Source organism: Lutra lutra, chromosome 1 (genome assembly GCF_902655055.1).
Source record: "Lutra lutra chromosome 1, mLutLut1.2, whole genome shotgun sequence".
Lineage (NCBI taxonomy): Eukaryota > Metazoa > Chordata > Mammalia > Carnivora > Mustelidae > Lutra > Lutra lutra.
The window spans coordinates 208,383,122-208,403,969 of NC_062278.1; the positions used below are offsets into that span (position 1 = coordinate 208,383,122).

At 42.1% G+C, this 20,848-nt stretch overlaps 1 protein-coding gene and 1 pseudogene across 1 annotated transcript in view; one reads left to right on the top strand and one right to left on the bottom strand.

Annotated features, from left to right (window-relative positions):
* Window positions 1-20,848, bottom strand: part of KIF15 (kinesin family member 15) — a 70,744-nt gene that overhangs the window by 16,262 nt on the left and 33,634 nt on the right. Inside the window, 14 exon segments of the mRNA XM_047696147.1 lie at window positions 422-508; window positions 906-975; window positions 1,932-2,017; window positions 2,222-2,372; window positions 4,662-4,827; window positions 5,960-6,065; window positions 6,487-6,594; window positions 7,661-7,858; window positions 14,348-14,489; window positions 16,183-16,324; window positions 18,643-18,744; window positions 18,747-18,819; window positions 19,735-19,944; window positions 20,179-20,255. Coding sequence (XP_047552103.1) covers window positions 422-508; window positions 906-975; window positions 1,932-2,017; window positions 2,222-2,372; window positions 4,662-4,827; window positions 5,960-6,065; window positions 6,487-6,594; window positions 7,661-7,858; window positions 14,348-14,489; window positions 16,183-16,324; window positions 18,643-18,744; window positions 18,747-18,819; window positions 19,735-19,944; window positions 20,179-20,255 — 1,718 coding nt within the window.
* Window positions 8,708-9,641, top strand: LOC125081481 (glyceraldehyde-3-phosphate dehydrogenase-like; annotated as a pseudogene).

The window sequence follows — 20,848 nt, forward strand, 5'->3', positions numbered from 1 at the left end:
CTTTGGTTTTTCTGAATGAATTAGAGGAAGGTATATAATGAATTTACACCTAATTTTACACTTGGACCTACATATTTTGTTTACTATTCTGGTGAAAATCAACAGCAGGGATTTGACAGTTTGCATTACGGGACTCAGAACTAATAAGAAAGGGTCCTACTAACAGCATCCTAGTTAAAAGGGGAAGAATGTATTTCAGACACAGGACCATCAAAAGGGACAGAACGGTTTGCTCTTGCAGTGACAGGGAGAATTAATTAACTTAAATAGAAGACCACCTTCTCTGGCAATCTCAGAAGATGAACAAGGCTAAGTGTCTACAAAAAGCTAGCTGCCAGTCACCCCGCAGGCAGGAGTCTGCACCATTAAGGCATCACTCATAAAGACAATGCACAAGGACGCAGCTTGGGCCTCTGCCAACCTTGTCAGCATCTCTAGACTTCTCCAGAGAACGGATTAGTTTCTCCGTAGCACATAAACTCTCTTCCAGATTCTGTACTTTTGCCATCTGTGGGGGAAAAAAATTATTTTATTTATATTTTTAGAAAAAGAATTAAATCACAAAGTTAACCACACACACATAGGGGGGAAAAAAAAAGGAGCTGCAATCTGTTTTTCACATTATACGGTGTTCACTAGGATAACACTCGAAAAGGAGAAGCTGGGTTAAAAGGCATTGATTTTGTGGGTTCCCTCTAGGGGACCACCAACAACGTATGATTATAGCTATTTAGGAATTAGAAAAACAAGAGTTCAAAAATAATACAACCAAGCAACAAGTCCTTTTTATTATCAATTTTCGACAGCTGACAGCTGAAATCACGTTTCTAACACACCTCTTCTGACACCAGGAAGAGAAGAAGTTACAGACCTCCAATGCTGGACTTAGAGCACAGGTCACTCACCTGCTGCTCACACTTGGCCATCTCTTTCTGTTTCTCCTGACGCACGACCTCAAGGACTTCTAAGATTTCTCTGGAAGGAAAGAATGATCTCTTTTACTCATGACTTCTTCCAAGGAAATAGGAACCCGTGTGTTTGTACAGAAGAGATTGGATGAACTGCAAGGGAATTCTGTGTGGCACACACTTGGCGTGAGGTGGTGTGTTCCAGCAGGAGTCAGGCGTCTACCCGTTTCTTCAACGACTATTAAGGGAGATCCCATCTTTGTGCTATGAGTTTCTTTTTCTTCAGAGCACTTACGACTTGTGGGCCTAAGCACTTGTTTATTACCTATCACTCTCTGCTAGAATGTAAAACTCATGCGGACGGGGATATATTGCTTAGTGTCTTACCTCTAAAGAAATGTTCTGGCATTTACCAGAATAGTGCCTGGCTTATTGGGAGATCACCTGGTATATGAGCAAAGACTAAATGTTAGCTGTCTCCCAACTAGGATGTAAGCCCACTAGATGTATAAACTCCTGTATCCCCAGGCCTAGAGGAGAATCTGAGTCATATTAAGAGCTCTACAAGTATCTATTGAATAAACAAATGCAATTTCTTCTCACTTGAGTAATGATCATCCTGTTGGCTGAGGCCAAGAGACTGACAGATATCACCAAGGAAAGAACTGAAGAGAGAGGGGAAGAAAGATAACGGCATTCATATTAAGAGATCAGGAGAAACAGAAGAGCTAGAAAAAGAATAGTAGGGACAGAAATAAAAATCAGTCCCCCCATTCCAGTTATAAAATTACTGTGATTTATTTAGGAAGGCCCTAAGTTCTGATCCACCAACTGCTACTCGTTTCAAGCTTACTAAGTAAGTTTCTCTATATACCCTCTTATACAAAAGAATCTGATATTCATTTTAGAATGGTTAAAAGGATAACTTTACAGGGTAGTAGCAATAAAAAAAATAATAACTCAAGTTAATGTTGTCATAAACGATACTCCAGTCAACTAACGGAAAAGATAAATAACACTCACTTAGAACTGTTCTCTTTATCTTCTTCAAATTGTAATAATAATTTGTTATTGCGTTCTTTTTCTGCCTCAAAAAGCTCCACCAAATTCTAAAAGACAACGTCATATCAGATTTTAAATAATTGTTACTAGCAACGTGTAGTCAACAAACACATCAAGTACCTTCTATGTTGGCAGGCACGAGGGGCCAGGATAGGAAGTTAGGAAGAGGTCAAAACAGGCCTTGCCCTGCGCTCCAGGCAACAATCACACATCCAGGACAAAAGCACCAATAACCAATACCCTTAACTTACATTCAGATCAGATTTCAGAGTTTCATTTTCTTTTTTGCAGTTTTGGAGGTTTTTTGAAAGTTGGTCAATTTCAAACTTCATTACTTCTTGTAAGTTGTCATAGGAATCCTGTAGGCAGGCTTTGCTCTCAAGAAGCTTTTCATTTTCTAATCTTTATCAGGAAAACATTTTTACAATGGTAAATATAAACAGTAAACGCAGCTCTGCTAGTCAGATTATCAGCAGTTCCAGTTCTCCCATCTACAGACCATTCCCAACTTACAGAAGCCCTGACAGGTGTAAATTCCTCGTGAACTTGTGTGGAATGTCCACAGTGCACAAACACAGAAGACACACTGGATCCACAGAGCAGTGTGACGGGGATGGAAGAGATAGGGTGGGCATGTTAGCCTGTAGCCATCTACCTCCTCATTCCTCCTTCCGTGGTCTCGAGTGGACAGGCAGAACTGATGGGCAGGTTAGGATCACGCATTCATTTTAGGGGGTTCCTCCCTCATATAAGCTGGGGACTGGCCATTAAGCTGATAGCTCATCTCCATCTATTTATCACATATTCTCTCAACTCTAGGAAGATTTTAAGATGGCAAACGTGGCTTTGATTTGAGCAAGAGAGTAAACCCCCTCAGACAGAACAATCTCTTAAATCATATATTATTTCCTGCTTTCTAGGTTCTCACCCCCTCGTTCCTCTCCACACAGGCTGTGACGCACCCAAACAGCCAGAGCTCAGCCAAGAACTCGTAAACAATGAACCTGACTTTGCACCATCCAAAACAGATGTCCCAGCTTACACATAGGTCATTAGACAGGGATCTATCTGCTTTACTAACCGGAAGCAGGGCAGAAGCAGCAAGTTACAAAGTGGTATAAATCAGCTGCTAAGACAGACATACAGACAAGAGATGGGAGGGAAGGGGGATGTCTGTGTTTACAATACAAACTTATATATAAAGCAGCCAAATGATTCAAGAAACACACAGTGGTATCGTGCTGTTTCATGCAGAGGCCTTCTCAACGCCTAGAGGGCCACAGAGTACAAGCCGCCCACAGTAACACACTCAGTGTCAAGCCTGAGACACCGAGAAAAATTAAGTTATATTTAATTTAAACAGTGTGGAAATGCTCTCGATTTTTAAGACAGAATTTAAGTACACAGTTCAGATACAGTGGCTTCTTAACATTTTAGATCTAGTTCAACTGACATAGAAACACAAGGAAATGAAAATCCAGTGAGATTAGTGACCTTTAAAAAAAAAATCACACAAAATTAATTTACAACAGAGCCAAGATGAGAGTCAGGGACTCAGATGTTAAAAACAAATGCCATTTGTCAGAAAAAATGACAGCACACCACGGATGACAAATGGCCACTGGCCGGAGCCTTGGTGTTGGAGAAAGAGCACAGGGCAGCGGAGGGCACGCTGCCTTGGCACACACCCCTGTCCTATGGGGAAGGAGTCATTCACATGGCAGGGATGGGATTTTCAGAGGATGCGAAAAGATTTTTATAAGAAAGCTCTCAATTTTGAGAATGCCATGCTCAACTTTTTTAAGCCACGCCGGGCAGGCCCAGCAAAAACATGTCAATGGATGGATGTGGTCTGCAGATCTCAAGTGTTCTTCCTCTATTTTAATACCTTATGTATGCAGATTAAAATCTTTGCCACGTATCTCACGCTCACAGTATCACATGTCAGATGTCCACTATTAAATTATTGCCACAGACCCATGAGATGGCATCAAAAACACAAAATGGTTTTACAAAAAGTTGAAACGAGCAAGAAAAAGAACAGTAAAAACAAACAACTTACATCTGTCACCCCTTTGTTTCAAGGTTACCAGCCCTGACTCCCACCAGCCTCTGGTGAGTCACTGTGGACAACAGTGACAGCTACTGATCCGGTCGGCCTTGTACTGCCCCTACCTCTAGGAAGAACGTACCTTTCCCTCTGGAAAAGGCTCATCACCTATGTTGGGCCTACGCCACCTCAAACCCTTGGTGAGTGACTGGTCCATAAGCAGATGACTCCAGCAAGAGCAATTCTGATTTTCCCTGGGATTGATACACGGCTTCTGGGAGAGAGAATTTCATTGCTGGGTGAGGCAATCTGTTCCCTGTCACGTAAAGGCGGGCCCTCAACAGTAGGACAGAGTAAGGGCAACATACTGAGGCAGGCAGAGCAGGGACTGAGAGAGGGAGAGATAGAGACAGAGACAGAGACAGACAGAGACAGAGAGAACATGTACTGACAGTATCTTTTGAGACTCAATCTAGTTTGTTCCCGAAACCCAAATCACCTCTAGGCCTCCTCAGTATTGTGCGCCAGTAATTTACTTTTTTGCTCAACTAGTTTGGGTTGGGTATGCAGCACCTGCACGGCAAGGAGGCCTGGGCTGCAGGCCAACCAGGCAAGGGAACACCATCACAGAACAACTCTACCTGACACTGTCCAGTTGTAGCTGCGCGTGCGTGTGTCGGTCAGAAAGGCTACTCAGTTCCTTCTCCTGACTCTCTCTGAATGAACTATACTCCAGTTTCACGGAAGACAGCTCCTTGTCTGCGGAATGAAGAACGACTCGCAGGTCATGCACCTCACTTTTCAAGACTAAAAAACAAACAAAACAAATACTCAACAGGTTTCTTTACATCAATTTTTTTTTTCCAAACAGAATAGGCAAATAAGTTCAAAGGGTATCTTCACACAAAGAGCAAAAACAAGTTGAAGAGACCAATTTTAAGTTAAGATGTTAAACGACCAAGTGGTTTGTTCCAAGGAACATGGAGATTATTTTCTTCCCTCCCTCTTAGGATTTTTGATACATTTCTATGAAAAAGGGAAGAGTTAACATCTGTCCCTGATTTGCAGGTCACCTGACTGTTCTATGCTTCTCCCGTGGCACGTGCATGAAAACTTAATATAAGGGAAAGAAATCAAGAGACTTAGCATATTTTAAGTGACCTGATCTTGCTTATTGAAAACTCCTTGGCAATAAACTTCTCGAAATGGGTTAAATGCTTCTGGTCTTCTAAGGAAACTCCAACTGGAGGTAAAATTAGGTAACTCTTTAGAGCAAAGGAAAAACAGCTGTCTTTTGTCGGCATTATTATAAGCTGCTGCAAACACTGATGATAGAAGAAATACACTGAAATAACTGGGAATCAAGTGATACTCCCACCTTTATGTATATGTACAAATATCTAATTTTTGCTCTATTTTGTTACTATCAAAACATTATTCATCTTATGATTTCAAGACACTTCATTTTCAAAGCAATATTAAAACTTTCAGCCAACAGTTCGGTCACTTGTTTGTGAACTCTTCTGGTGCAAATTCCCCTTTATGATATATGACAATTACTTACCACTGTCATGGAGACTCAAGTCTTGTCACCTAATTAAAAACAAAAGTACTGGAGTGCCTGGGTGGCTCAGTAGGTTAAACCTCTACCTTCAGCTCAGGTCATGAGCCCAGGATCCTGGGATCGAGCCCCGCATCAGGCTCTCTGCTCAGCAGGGAGTCTGCTTCTCCCCCTCTCTTTGCCTGCCTCTCTGCCTACTTGTGATTTCTTTCTTTGTCAAATAAATAAAATCTTTTAAAAAATAAAATAAAAAATAAAAAACAAAACAAACAAAAAAACAACCCACCAAAAACACAGGGGCAAGATTTATTCATAGGAATCAAAAGATACTGAGTTAACGGTATTCAGATCCCAAAGCTCCCACTTGTTCGAACTTACAGTCATTCTTAGTCTGAGTGTCCCGAAGCTGCATTTCAAGGGCATTCAACTGTGAGAGATGCTCTTGCTGCTGTCTGACCCAGTCAGTTCTTTCTGATGAGAAAAGCTTTGAGAAAGAGATAAATTTACTAGAAAAGGAACACTGGCATGCTAAGATACACTCCAAATCATTACCTATGTCTGTTTTAAAAATCTAGTTTAAGGTCTCTGATAGGAGAAAACTGGCCATTGCCATGAATTACAGTGAGGATGACCAACAAAGGGAAGGGTCACTGTAAGCACCTGGGCCGTCCATCTTGTCTCGTTCCGAGCTAACGACAAGGCTCCTCTCCGCTATCAACAATGGGAGCTAGAATTCAGACTAGGAGTGTGTGTGTCATCCTCGGAGCAGTGTGTGAAGTGACACAATAAAGAGTACAACTCAAATAAGCATTGACAAAGGCTCTGCCAAGTCGCTTTCGTCTCGCGATACTGTCGCTTTGAGGGTTTGGCTCATGCGTTTCCTGGGGCCGTGCTCTGGGTCTCACCTCCTGCGACTGCAAGGAATGGTGCTCTAGTTTGTCAATGTGCTGCTGAAGCTTGACGTTCTTATGCTCTTCCTCATCCAGCTTCACTTGAAGGGCAGTCATCTGTTCCTGCAGCAACACAAACACTTCTTAATGGAATTCTCAAACATTCCACTGTCTCTTCTGCATTAGAAGAACAAAAAATAGGGGTGCCTGGGTGGCTCAGTCGGTTAAGCGTCTGCCTTCGGCTCAGGTCATGATCTCAGAATCCTGGGATCAAGCCCCGCATTGGGCTCCCTGCTCAGCAGGAACCCTGCTTCTCCCTCTCCCACTCCCCCTGCTCGTGTTCCCTCTCTGGCTGAGTCTCTCTGTCAAATAAATAAATAAAATCTTAAAAAAAAAAAAATTTAAACCTCACATGGACAAAGATATCAAAGGCCACTCTGGAGTCAGAAAACAATTTCAAAAGACTGCACTAATGACTTCTCATGTCTCAGAATTACACTTGTGGTCTGTCAAAGTGGAGAATTTGAAACACAAAGGGAAAAGGTGATTAAAACTAAATGGGTTCAGTCATAGAGCCATCCTGAGACATCTAAGGCTGCATGTGAGTGACTTCACCAGAATGCTCTCCAAGCTTTGGAAGGGACAAAGTTTTGGAATTTGAGGGTGGTCTGGCTCACTCTAAGTTTCACTAGACAGCAGAAAAACGTTTAAAAAAAGAAAAAAAGAAAGAAATCCAAATAAATAAATAAATCACCAAATAAACAAATAAGTCACCAGAACTCTGGGATAAGCACATTCCAAATGTTCTTTCAAATATACCAAAAACTGTCGGAAATTTGACCTATAAGAGTCTCTCCATTATTTTCATTTTCTTTAGCACATACAGTACTGTGCCATATCAACCAGTTCTGGAACCTGAAGCTGGTGGCAGACTGGTCTCTTCACATGTTAGAGACCCAACGCCCGAGGAGGCTATAGTATGGGACTTGCTAAATCCTGCAAATGACGAGAGCAAAAGCAGGCTGACTGCGAGGCCAGGGGCTTTCACACACCCATATTTAGAAACACAGTTTTAATACTACATAGCTTTGAACACTACAAATTACAGAGTTGAAATGGTAAGGGAAGTCTGTTTTCAATGAACATCTAATGACTTAAGTTTTCGCAAACCAAAAAAACCAAACATTACCTGCACCATTCTAAGCTCTTCAGAAATGGCCTCAAAAGCTTGTTCATTCATCTCAGGTGGAACTGGCTCATTCAAGATATTATCATCTAACTCACTGGAACTCTGAGTGCCTACAGGGCCAAAGTTCCCCACTTCAGGGCTTAATTTTGATACCGGTCGAGACCAAAGTTGATAAGCCTTGGTTGGTGTAGTTATAATCTGCAGCAAAAAGCGATTATGAAACAGCATTAGCACACGTGAACGAAAGAGCAAAAGTATTTACTAATTGTGTGAACGGAAAGGATAAAATTGAAATTCTAATCATCAAAAGAGTATCCTCAAGAGGCAGCTGAGAAATGCCTAAGTAGAAACAAATATAGCAATTTAATGTGGTCTCAAGCAAAATTCTAGTAAGATTGTTAAAACTGAAACTTAATAAGCTGATTCTAAAGTTCAAACAAAGAATAAAAGTTCAAGGAAAGACAATTAAAAATTTAGGAAGACTTCCCTGACCCACATAAAAATACATTATAAGGGTACAGTCATTAAAACAATGATCAGCATACAAATAGTTAAATAGGACACTTGAAGAAAATACATAGAAAAAGTGATTTATATGTGGAAAGTTCAAATTAGTGAGAAAAACAAGGACTATTCAAAGTTAAATCCCTATGTAATACCATTCAGAAATAAAAAGGCAGGGTCATCAGGGTGGCTCAGTCGTTAAGCCTCTGCCTTCAGCTCAGGTCATGATCCCAGGGTCCTGGGATCGAGCCCTGCATTCAGCTCCCTGCTTGGTGGGGAGTTTGTCTCTCCCTCTCCCACTCCCTCTGCTTCTGTTCCCTCTCTAATAAATAAATAAAATATTTTAAAAAGTAAAAAGGCAGATGAATTAAACATCTCAATGTAAAAAGAAAATTATAAAAGTAGTTTAAGAAGTAGAATATATTGATGATCTTGAGACTGTCTTTAAAAATACATAAAAGAGGCTCTCTGCTCCTCCCCATTCGACAGACAGTCTGCATCTCTGGTGCAGTTCCAGCTGCATTTCCAAGACATGATGACATGATGGTGGAGGTCAGAGTAAACGGATACAGCGGATTGGGCACCTGGTCACCAGGGCTGCTTTTAACTCTGGCAAAGTGGATACTGTTGCCATTAATGACCCCTTCATTGACCTCAACTACATGGTCTACAAGTTCCAGTATGATTCCACCCATGGCAAATTCCACAGCACAGTCAAGGCTGAGAACAGGAAACTTGTCATCAATGGAAAGTCCATCTCCATCTTCCAGGAGTGAGATCCTGCCAACATCAAATGGGGTGATGCTGGTGCTGAGCATGTTGTGGAGTCCACTGGGGTCTTCACCACCATGGAGAAGCCTGGGGTTCACTTGGAGGGTAGGGATGGGGGGACGGTCATCATCTCTGCCCCTTCTGATGATGCCCCCATGTTTGTGATGGATGTGAACCATGAGAAGTATGAAAGCTCCCTCAAGATGGCTGGCAAAGCCTCCTGTACCGCCATATGCTTGGCCCCACTGGCCAAGGTCATCCATGACAACCGTGGCATGGTAGAGGAACTCATGACCTCAGTCCATGCCATCACTGTCACCACGACGTCGATGGATAGCCCCTCTGGGAAGCTGTGGCGTGATGGCCGAGGGGCTGCCCAGAACATTATCCTTGCTTCTACTGGCACTGCCAAGGCTGTAGGCAAGGTCATCCCTGGGCAGAATACGAAGCTCACTGGCATGGCCTTCCACGTCCCTACCTGCAACGTGTCAATCATGGATCTGACCTGCGGCCTGGAGAAAGTTGCCAAATACAATGACATCAAGAAGGTGGTGATGCAGGCATCAGAGGGCCCCCTCAAGGGCATCCTGCGCTCCACTGAGGATCAGGTTTGCCCTGCGACGTTAACAATGACACCCACTCTATCATCTTTAATGTTGGGGCTGGCATAGTCCTCAGTGACCTCTTGGTCAAGCTCATTTCCTAGTATGACAATGAATTTGGCTACAACAACTGGGTGGTGGATCTTATGGTCCAGATGGACCTCCAAGGAGTAAGAGCCGTCTAGACCACCAGCCCGAGAGACAAGAGGAAGAGAGCCCCTCAAGCTGTTGGGGAATCCTTACCCCAACTCATCCCCCAACACACTGAGAATCTCCCAACCTCTACCCAATTTCCACCCCAGACTAACTGAGAAGGGTAGGGTCTTGGGGAGCTCTATCTTGTACCATCGATGAAGTCTACTGTACCCCCCCCAAAATATGTAAGTCAAAAAGGTAGAAGAGGAATAAACCCAGCTATATCAAAATTTTAAAACCTCTGTATAACAAAAGTATCACATACAAAGATAAAAGGCAAGCAACATTATGGCAGTAGCATGGCAGAATATGTTGGCAGTAGTATATGACATACAAGAGAGTAACATGTTAAAAACTACAGTCAGAAGACAAAACAACCAGTAAGAAAACGAACTCTTTTTTTTTCTCATAGAAAAAGATATACACAAATGGACAGTGATCATAGATGTGTGACCTTATCAGAAAGAAAGGAAATGAGAATTAAAATCTTCAGAAGATACCATTTCCATCCATCATACTGTCATACATTAAAGAGGGAGACAATACCAGTTCCGGGGGCTGGGGCTGGCACTGGGCAGTGAGTGCTCCCACACCTCCTGGGAGAGAACATAGCGCAGACACCTGGCGGACAGGACCCCAGTGCTGAGACATCAGAAGATGACCACGCCTTCACAGACTCTCCCCAAAAAACATTCACACTAGCAACCACCTATACGAGCCAGGGGTTGTCCAAAACATGGAAGCCTAGATTTAAAATGAGGTAGAGTTCTATGTACTATGTAATATGGGAAGACCCAAGGCATATCCCAGAGTTAACAAAAGCCCACTACAGAGTAACATATGTAGGATGATTCCATTTACGTTTAAAAACAAAAGCTCAGGGGCGCCTGGGTGGCTCAGTGGGTTAAAGCCTCTGCTTTCGGCTCAGGTCGTGATCTCAGGGTCCTGGATTGAGCCCCACATTGGGCTCTCTGCATGTCAGGGAGCCTGCTTCCTCCTCTCTCTCTCTCTCTCTGCCTGCCTCTCTGCCTACTTGTGATCTCTGTCAGATAAATGGATAAAATCTTTAAAGAAAAAAAAAAAAAAAGCTCAGCTAAAAATCTATGAAGTAACTCTCCATATTTTCCCAGTCCCTACATATATACTGTACAAAACTGCCAAGCAAGGATGCCTGGGTGTTTCAGTCAGTTAAGCATCTGCCTTTGGCTGAGGTCACAATCCCAGGGTCCTGGGATCAAATCCCGCATCGGGTTCCTTGCTCAGCAAGGAGCCGGCTCCTCCCTTTTACTGCTCCTCCCTCTGCCTGCTGCCCCCCCCCACTTGTGCTCGCTCTCTCTCTCTCTCTCTCTCTCTCGCTGACAAATAAATAAAATCTTAAAATTAAAAAAAAAAAACTGCTAAGTAAAAATATTCCCAAACTGAGAACAAATTACCCCTCACAGATGGGGCGTGAAGGACTACATTAGAACCAGATCGGCAGCAGTGCTCAAAATGACCTTGAACTGAAACTTACATATGTATGTATATCTCTTTTAAACAAGAAAAATGTATTCATAAAGTACTCTCATGTAACTGAGAATGAGCATCAACAAAAGCTCTGAACTGCTATGCTGCTCTTGGTAAAATTTTTAATCACTTCGGCCTTATTTGCTGACCTATAAGTGGAAGCAGCAGGACCAGCCTGCCACGCACACTTCAAGCTCTCCAATTCCACTGTGCTAAGGGGTTACAGACACAGGATGAGAAAACATTTGGCCATGTTCCACAGTTAATTTAAAATAATTTCCTACACAGATTTTTAAAAGGTCATCATTTTTAGAGAGAAAAGAAAAAAATTCTACTTTTATTTTAAAAAATTGCATTTTCCAGTTTAAATAAATGGTAATACATCCATACAACAGATTCCTGTGCAGCTGTCAGAAAACGAAAAAGAAGAAAAAAAAAAGGGAGGGAAAGTTCTTTTTTTTCCCTCTGTAGTCATGGGACAAACTCAGAAAGACAAAAGACAAAAACAGAAAAACCCAGGTGTAGAATGTTTTGTATAATATGCTACCACCATGTAAAATAAGAAAAAAGGTATAAACAAGTGGGACTACACCAAAGTAAAAGGTTTCTGCACAGCAAAGGAAATGATAAATAAACAAAATAAAAAGGAAACCTACTGAATAGGGGAAGATACCTGCAAATGATACATCCAGTAAGACTTTAATATCTAAAATATTTAAAGAATTCTTACAATGCAACACCAAAAAACCCCCAAATAATCCAATAAAAAATGGGCAGAGGACCTGAACAGACATTTTGCTAAAGAAAACATCCAGATGGCCAACAGACACGTGAAAAAATGCTCAACATCACTCATCATTGGGGAAATGCAAATCAAAACTACAATGAGATATGCCCTCATTCCTGCTAGAATGGTATCAAAAAGACAAGAGACAATGAATGTGGGCAAGGATGTGGAGAAAAGGAAACCCCAGAGCAATACTGGCAGGAAAGTAAATGGCACAGCCACTGTGAAAACAGTACAAAGGTTCCTCAAAAAATTAAAATAGAAGTATAATACGGCCCAGCAAAATTCTACTACTAGGTATTTACCCAAAGAAACTGGAAACACTAATTTGAAAAGATACATGCAGCCCTATGTTTTTTGTAGCATTATTTATAATAGCCAAGATATGTAAGCAACTCAAGCGTCCATCAACAAATGAACGCATAAAGATGTGCCACATTTACACACGTGTGTGTATGTGTATATAGACACACCCCCACATACACACATGTTGGAATATTACTCTGCCATAAAAAAGAATGAGGTCTTGCCATCGGTGACAACATGGATGGATCTAGAGGGTAGTGTGTTAGGTGAGGTAAGTCAGATAGAAAAAGACAAATGCTCTCTGATTTCACTTCTATGTACAATCTGAAGAACAAAACAAACCAGAAACAGATTCATCAATACAGAGAACTGGTGGTTGCCAGAAGGAAGAGGGCTGGGGAGGATGGGCGAGAGGGGCGAAGGGGATTAAGAGGTATGAACTCCCAGTTATAAAATAAATAAGCCACAGGGAGGTAATGCTCAGCATAGGGGTGAGAGTCAACAATACTGTGATGACTCTGCGGTGAGCGATGGTGTCTGCAACCCTGGGGAGCACCGCACAATGTAGTGAATCGTCGAATCATTATGCTGCACACCCGAAACTAAAATAATATCGTGTGCCGACTGTACTTCAGTTAAAAAGAAAAAAAAAGAAAAAAATTAAAAGATGGAAAATAAAACCCAGAAAGACTTGCTGACAGTGACTGCCTCCAAAAAGGGGCTTGGCTGGTTGGCAGGAGGGACAGTAGACAGAGAGGAACGTGTCACTGTATATTCTTTGTACCTTTAAAAATTCGGGCCAAGTGAATTGCCTATTCAAACGGATGAATAAAGTTTCTTTTAAAAGCAGTCTCCTAAAAAGTGACACCAAAAATATCACTTCTGAACAGTAAGCATTAGAGGGACGCCTGGGTGGCTCAGTGGGTTGAGCCTCTGCCTTCAGCTCAGGTCAGGATCTCAGGGTCCTGGGATAGAGCCCCACATCGGGCTCTCTGCTCAGCGGGGAGCCTACTTCCCCCCGCCCCCCCGCCGCCTGCTTCTCTGCCTACTTGTGATTTCTCTCTCTGTCAAATAAAATCTTTAAAAAATAAATAAATAAAATAATAAAATAAATAAAAAATAAGCATTAGAGATAAACATCTACTTTTAAGTTTAAGCTGTATCAGGATTTTTCAGCCTTCAGAGAATCGGGTAGAAAAGCTCAATCCCCAGCATCAGCATCACTACCTCCTTCATCTTTGGCTTTTCTCTCCTCATTCTCACATGTCCACACATTTTTTTTTTTTCTTTTAGGAAGGCAATGGTTGTTTAGGGGAAACACACCCTCCTGTGAGGGCTGCTGATACCCTGGGTCCTTTAGAGGTCTCTGGCTCTAGGATCTCTGTTCTTGCGCCGCAAGCTGGGAGCGCCCGGCACGTTACAGCAACAGCTGCCGAGACCCCCGGCCGCCAGGTGCTCCGCTACCTCACTCAACGCTCGAGAAAACCCGCAATCACATTCTCCTCATCCCCAATTAGGAGACCATAAATAGGAGGTTCAGAAGTCAGGAAACCCTGCCTAAGGTTAGTGACAGATTAAAATCCACACCCAGGTCTGACTCCCCATGCTGCATTCTTTCCCACCCCACCCCGCCACTGGAGGCCAGTGGAGGCAGATATTAGAACACTAGGAGAGTCAACCTGGGGGCGCTGCCTACAAGGAATTCTAGCGTATCTGGGGATCACCTGTGCAGAGGCTCTCCATTATTAACAAAATGACATCAAACTTAGTATTGAAGAATTGCTTCAGGGCGCCTGGATGACTCAGTGGGTTAAAGCCTCTGCTTTCGGCTCAGGTCATGATCTGAGGGTCCTGGGATCGAGCCCCACGTCCGGCTCTCTGCTCAGCAGGGAGCCTGCTTCCCCCTCTCCCTCTGCCTACTGCCCTGCCTACTTGTGATCTCTATCAAATCAATAAATAAAATATTTAAAATCAATAAATAAAAATTTTAAAAAAGAATTGCTTCAGACCACCTACCTTAAGCGTTTCAGCATGAATTTTATTCAGCTGAGAAACTTCTTGTCGCTTGTAGGCTTTTGTTGCTTCCAAAAGGTTTTCAAGATTAAGATTTGCTTTTTGCAAAGACTGAAGCTCTGATTCCAATTCTAGCTGCTTTTTCCTAAGGGATATTTAAAAATTGAGTATTTCAGGTAATAAGTAATGTCATACACTTGTAGAGTACTTTACACTTTATACTCTCACATAACTTAATATTTATCCCTCTAAATCTGAGATATTCTCAGATTATTACCCTCAATTTCCATTTGGGTAATATTTGGCTATGAGAATTAACTACAGTATAAAGTATTTGACTAATAAATGGTAGACCTCCAATTCAAAAGCACTAATAGTCTGTGATGATACCACACATGGCATGTTATTTTAATTTTTTTTTAAGATTTTTTATATTTATTTGACAGACAGAGATCACAAGTAGGCAGAGAGGCAGGCAGAGGGGGAGGGAGAAGCAGGCTCCCTGGGGAGCAGAGAGCCCGATATGGGGTTTGATCCCAAGACCCTGGGATCATGACCTGAGCCGAAGGCAGAGGCTTTAACCCACTGAGCCACCCAGGCACCCCGGCATGTTATTTTTAAAATAAACACTTTCTGGGGTGCCTTGGGTGTCTCAGTCAAGTAAGTGTCGACTCTTGCTTTCAGCTCAGGTCATGAACACAGTCGTGAGATCGAGCCCTGAACTGGGCTCCATGCTCATGCTCCCAGCTTAGGATTCTCTCTCTTCCTGTGCCCTTTACCCCCAATGTGTGCTCTGTCTCTAAAATAAATAAATCTTTAAAAAAATGTAAAAAATAAAATAAACACTTCTTTCTATTTTAGGATAGCATAATCTTACTTATACTATAAATGTGGCTTTGTTTTTTTTAACACAAGGAACATTAAGAATATTAACAAACCTATAATTTCTAAAAATTCTGATTTAATTCATAACATTGATTTAAATTTGGTAAACAGATACAGGTGTATTCATGAAAACATCTGTATCAGGGCGTCTGGGTGGCTCAGTGGGTTAAGCCTCTGCCTTCGGCTCAGGTCATGATCTCAGGGTCCTGGCATCGAGCCCTGCATCGGGCTCTGCTCAGCAGGGAGCCTGCTTCCCCCCACTCCCTGCCTGCCTCTCTGCCTACTTATGATCTCTGTCTGTCAAAAAAATAAATAAAATCTTTAAAAAGAAAGGACTCAAAAAAAAAGAAAACATCTGTATCATCTAGTTCATTAAATATATTAAGGAGCTTTTTCTTCATGTCAAGACAAGGTAGTTGCTGAATATTTAACGTAAAATGCTAAATCAAATGGTCACTGTTAGGGGAACCTCGGTGGCTCAGTCGTTTAGCATCTGCCTTTGGCTCGGGTCAAGATCCCAGAGTCCTGGGATCGAGCCCCGCATTGGGGTCCCTGCTCTGCAGGAAGCCTGCTTCTCCCTCTCCCACTCCCTTGCTTGTGTTCCTTCTCTCACTGTGTCTCTGTCAATAAATAAATAAAACCTTTAAAAATAAATAAATAAACAGTCAGCGTTAAACGCTAAAACAAATCCACACTCAAAAATACTGAGACAGGGCGCCTGGGTGGCTCAGTGGGTTAAGCCGCTGCCTTCGGCTCAGGTCATGATCTCAGGGTCCTGGGATCGAGTCCCACATCGGGCTCTCTGCTCAGCAGGAAGCCTGCTTCCCTCTCTCTCTCTCTCTGCCTGCCTCTCCGTCTACTTGTGATCTCTCTCTGTCAAATAAATAAATAAAATCTTAAAAAAAAAAAAAAATACTGAGACAGGTAAACGTGAATGTGGATTTATACTTTACCTCGTTAGTTCTTTGTATTCTTCATATTCTTGCTTTGAATTATTCAGCTCTGTCTGAATTTGCAAGAGTTGTGCTTTCAGCTTCTCGGTGTTCACTAATGAACATGGCTCCTTTGGAGCTTTAGGAGAAAATCCTTGTTGACCTGGTAATAAGGAAACAACTTGGTCTTTGAAAGAGAAAGAACAGAACCTGTTTTCTAAGTTCTCTGCCGGGTATTAATTTTGAAGCAAAGAAGGGAAAATGAGAGATGGATTGGAAAGTGGACCCCAAAAAACAAGAGCCTATAACTCAGCTGGAGACCAGACACAATGCAGTGTGTCAAAGAGTGCTGGAAGTTGTTTCTGAGAAGCTGAGAAGCCCCAGGATGTAGGGGTATATTAAAGGCAAGACCTTTGCCATCAGGAGAAAGTGCAAACCATGAAGTACAGCACGCATCAGGCCGGTGAGACGTCAGCAGGCCAGTACTGCAGAAATTCGTGCTAATGGATAAAGTGAACAGTCAATAAATTACTCAGGAAAGGAACCAAAGAGCAAAGGCTACACGTTGAAAGAGCTTGGGGTCATCTAACTGGTAGGAAATATTTTCAGGGATTGCTTAGGACCAGATGGATATGTTGAAGAGAGTTCTGACGAGTTCCACTGTGGGAAAACATCGTGTAAAGTTGTTTAGAGAATGATCTTTGTTTAGAAGATGGTCGGTTCTGGGGCGCCTAGGTGGCTCAGTGGGTTAAAGCCTCTGCCTTCGGCTCAGGTCATGATCCCAGGGTTCTGGGATTGAGCCCTGCATCGCGCTCTCTGCTCAGCGGGGAGCCTGCTTCCTCCTCTCTCTCTGCCTACTTGTGATCTCTGTCAAATAAATAAATAAAATCTTTAAAAAAAAGAAAAAAAAGAAAAAGATGGTGGGTTCTGGATGTTACATGCAACTGATGAATCACTGAACTCCACCTCTGAAACTAATAATATATTATGTGTTAGTTAATTGAATTGAAATAAAATTTTAAAAATAAATTAATTTTTAAAAAAAGATGATGGGATCAAGAAATGACTGTTAGTATCTTTCAAAGGCAGTGAATCAAGGAATTATTTGAGGTCAAAATGGCCAACAAAATACAGACTACTGTAGGGAAAAATAGCTGAAATAATACGCAAAACCTGATCTTAACTTTGCATCTAAAATCAGTCTCTTCACAACCAAATCTTATTCTTTTATTGAGTCATAACAGAGTGGAAGAAGACTTGAAAAATGAAAAATTTTAAATGGACACAAACAGGCTTTGTTGCAATTGCAGAATGAGTTTGCGGTGTTCTCCATTTTGATCTGAAATGACAAAGGCTGAGATGGAATCTGATGAAAGCCCACGAAAATATTCACTCTGAGAATGGGGCAAACACAGACTTTGTTGCCAAGTCCCAGGGCATTAACACCAGTAGCTGCCTGATGTGTAAGTGAGATTTGATGCCAACGAAACCACTTTTCACACGTAGAAGCAGACAGAAATAATGTAGAACTAACAGTGCATGCTGGCCAGTGTAGAACTAACAGGGTCTGGCCCGTACCCACCACCTCAGGACACAAGCACCGAGCTGGGATCAGGAGTCTGACCTACAGATGCCTCTCACACCTTAGCCACACAGGTAAACATTGTCCACTTGCCACTCACTGGTCTTCATTAGTTAAACACTTTTCATTTCAGATAGTTAAAGCAGGAAAAAATTCATTTAATAAAAATTAAGAGAAATATCTTAATCAAACTTTTAGCAACCAAAAAGAACCATAACAAGTATTTCGTTGATATGTCTCTTAGCCTGCGTAACTCAATACGACGAGATTTATGAGAAAAGAGTTTGGAAAACGCCTTTTGGTAACATAAAAGCCTAAGTATGAAAAAAAAAAAAAAGGGCGCCTGGGTGGCTCAGTGGTTTAAGCCGCTGCCTTCGGCTCAGGTCATGATCTCAGGGTCCTGGGATCGAGTCCCACATCGGGCTCTCTGCTCAGCAGGGAGCCTGCTTCCCTCCGTCTCTCTGCCTGCCTCTCTGTCTACTTGTGATCTCTCTCTGTCAAATAAATAAATAAAATCTTAAAAAAAAAAAAAAGCCTAAGTATGTATATAAGAAATTAGCACACTCGGGGCGGGGGGGCCTGAGTGACTCAGTTGGTTAAGCGCCTGCCTTCAGTTCAGGTCATAATCCCAGGGTCTGGGGATCTAGCTCTGCATCCAGCTCCCTGCTCAGCAGGAAGCCTGCTTCTCCATCTCCCTCTGCTGCCCCCCCTGCTTGTGCTCTCTCTTTCTGTCAAATGAATAAATAAAATCTTAAAGAAAAAACAAGAAAGAAAGAAATTAGCATACTAGGTCTTGAGGCCAAAAGGAAGACCCTACCGGTGAGACAATAAAATGCCTTTTCAACAGCTCCCCGCTCACCATGTCCCTAGAAGACATGCAGACAACAATCATTTCTTACCCTTGTCCTTTTTCTCTGTGCCAGATAGTTCAGAGAAAGCTTTTTCTAGTACAGCAATGGTCTGGGCATCCATTTCTTGGGCTCTTTTCACAGGCTCTAAAATCTCAATCTTCTGTTCTCCTCCCTGAGGGAATGGTTTTCCATAGCATATTTTGCAACTCTGGGATGGTGTTCTATCTGTGACATAGAACAATTACAGACAGACAGACAGACATTTCCTCAATAACCAGTCTTGCCGCCAAGCCATTTGGAAACATTAGGAACGCTGCACGCTCTGCGGGCAGTGGTTGGCTGCAAGGGCTGCGGACAGCAACCTGGCATTTGTGACCACACCGAGCATGTGCGTAGCCTACGACGCCATTATTCCGTGTCTAGGCCTGTGCCTTGAAATTTTCACCCAGGTGTGGGCTCATAGGGAGAAACGTGCAAGGGTGTACACTATGTCCAACTCTTCATGCAACGGGGGCTGTTGACATTAACACACTGTAGCGAAGGAGGATACGCTCTATCAACCAGGATGCCACCTCCTCCAAAATATATTAAGTGAAAGAGACAGCAGAAAAGTATGTATGCAAAGTTGCCTTTTGTGTTGAAAATGATTATAAAAGTAAAAATATCCATATTAGTTTGAATATGCATTAAAAAGCCTCAGAAAAGTACAAAAGCCAGAAACAGATTTGATTTTTTTTTTTCCTAATGATGTGCCTGTATCAACTACCCATGCTCCCCAGGGAAAAGGAAAACCAGCATCAAGAAGTTGGAAGGGCTCCAAGGGGTGTGGGGAAGAAGTTGGAAGGACCCCAATGTAAAGAGACCGCTGATTCAGACAACCACAACTGCGCACCGGGACAAGAGACAAGGGACACTTGCCTGCTGGGTGGGACGCTAATGCAGCATCTCAGAGTTCCTCCCCTCCCTCTTAATTTTACCATCATGGAAAATGGGGGGAAGAAGTTGTGCAATCATACAAGTCAGCTAAATTCATTCAAAAACACTTTTCCGTTGTATTAACTCACATGAATTTTGTGGCAAACTTATATTTGCCCCGAACCTCCCTTCTTTTTAGAAACACCACAAATGTCATACACTCACTTGTTCCCGCAGAGTTTGGATTTCATCCCTTAATTCCGACAATAAGCGATCCTGCTCCGCGGGCAGAAAACTTCCCCGGGATTCCTTGAGGAGCTTCTCCAGGCGCATTATTTGATCCTCTCGGAATTTCACAATCATTTTATTAGATTGAATAAATTTTTCTTTTTTGAGGGTGAGGTCTTCTAACTGGGTAACTTTCTCTACCAGAGACTTAAAGAAATTCATAATTTGGTTAAGCATGAAAAGGAATTTAGCCTCCCTGAATTTCCACAAACCAAGCAATAAACACTAACTTGACACTTAATCCCAAGGGCAAAATTAAATTTTCCACAGTTTTTCTTCATTTTCTTTATTTACTTGTGCCCTTTATTTCACTCAGAAAGGTGCCATGGAGCAAAAGCCTAAAATATCCGGAATGCCCTTCATACTGACTCGGTTTCCTACCTTCTTTTCCTGTTCAGATTTCTTAAAGAACAACATCGCCTCTTGAAAGTACTTCATGTAATTAGTCTGATCTTTGTCTGTAATTGATCCAGTAAGAAAGAAAAGAAAATGGAAAAAAATGTTTATCTCTCAAATTTTAGGACCAAGTATTGAGCTAGAACAGTCTCTGACTGTTCTCAATCTAAAAGAACCAGACTGTCGTACCCAGATCACAGATTTCAAATCAGTCCTATCTACATATTAGCAATTCTTTGAAGAAAAATAAGTTCTTTCATCCTGTTTAGTAAACACACATGTTACAGATGACTAAATACTGGAAGTGGATCTAAATGAAATTAGTATCTTTTTTAGCACCTGTGAGGAATGAATTATTCAAGATTATTTCTACTCCTCCTTCCCATCACATCCACAGATATGGGGATATCATGGACATATGGTATCTGTTATCGGATTACAAAGTACAGGCATCTCTAGTTTTACTGTGTTTTGCTGTATCATGCTTTGCAGATACTGCATTCTTTACCAGTGGAGAGTTTGAGGCAACCCTGCATCGAGCAAGTCCACTGGTACCATTTTTCCAATAGCATTTGCTCACTTTGCGTCTCTATGTCGCATTCTGGTAATTCTTGCAACATTTCAACATTTTTCAGTATTGTTATTATATTTGTTA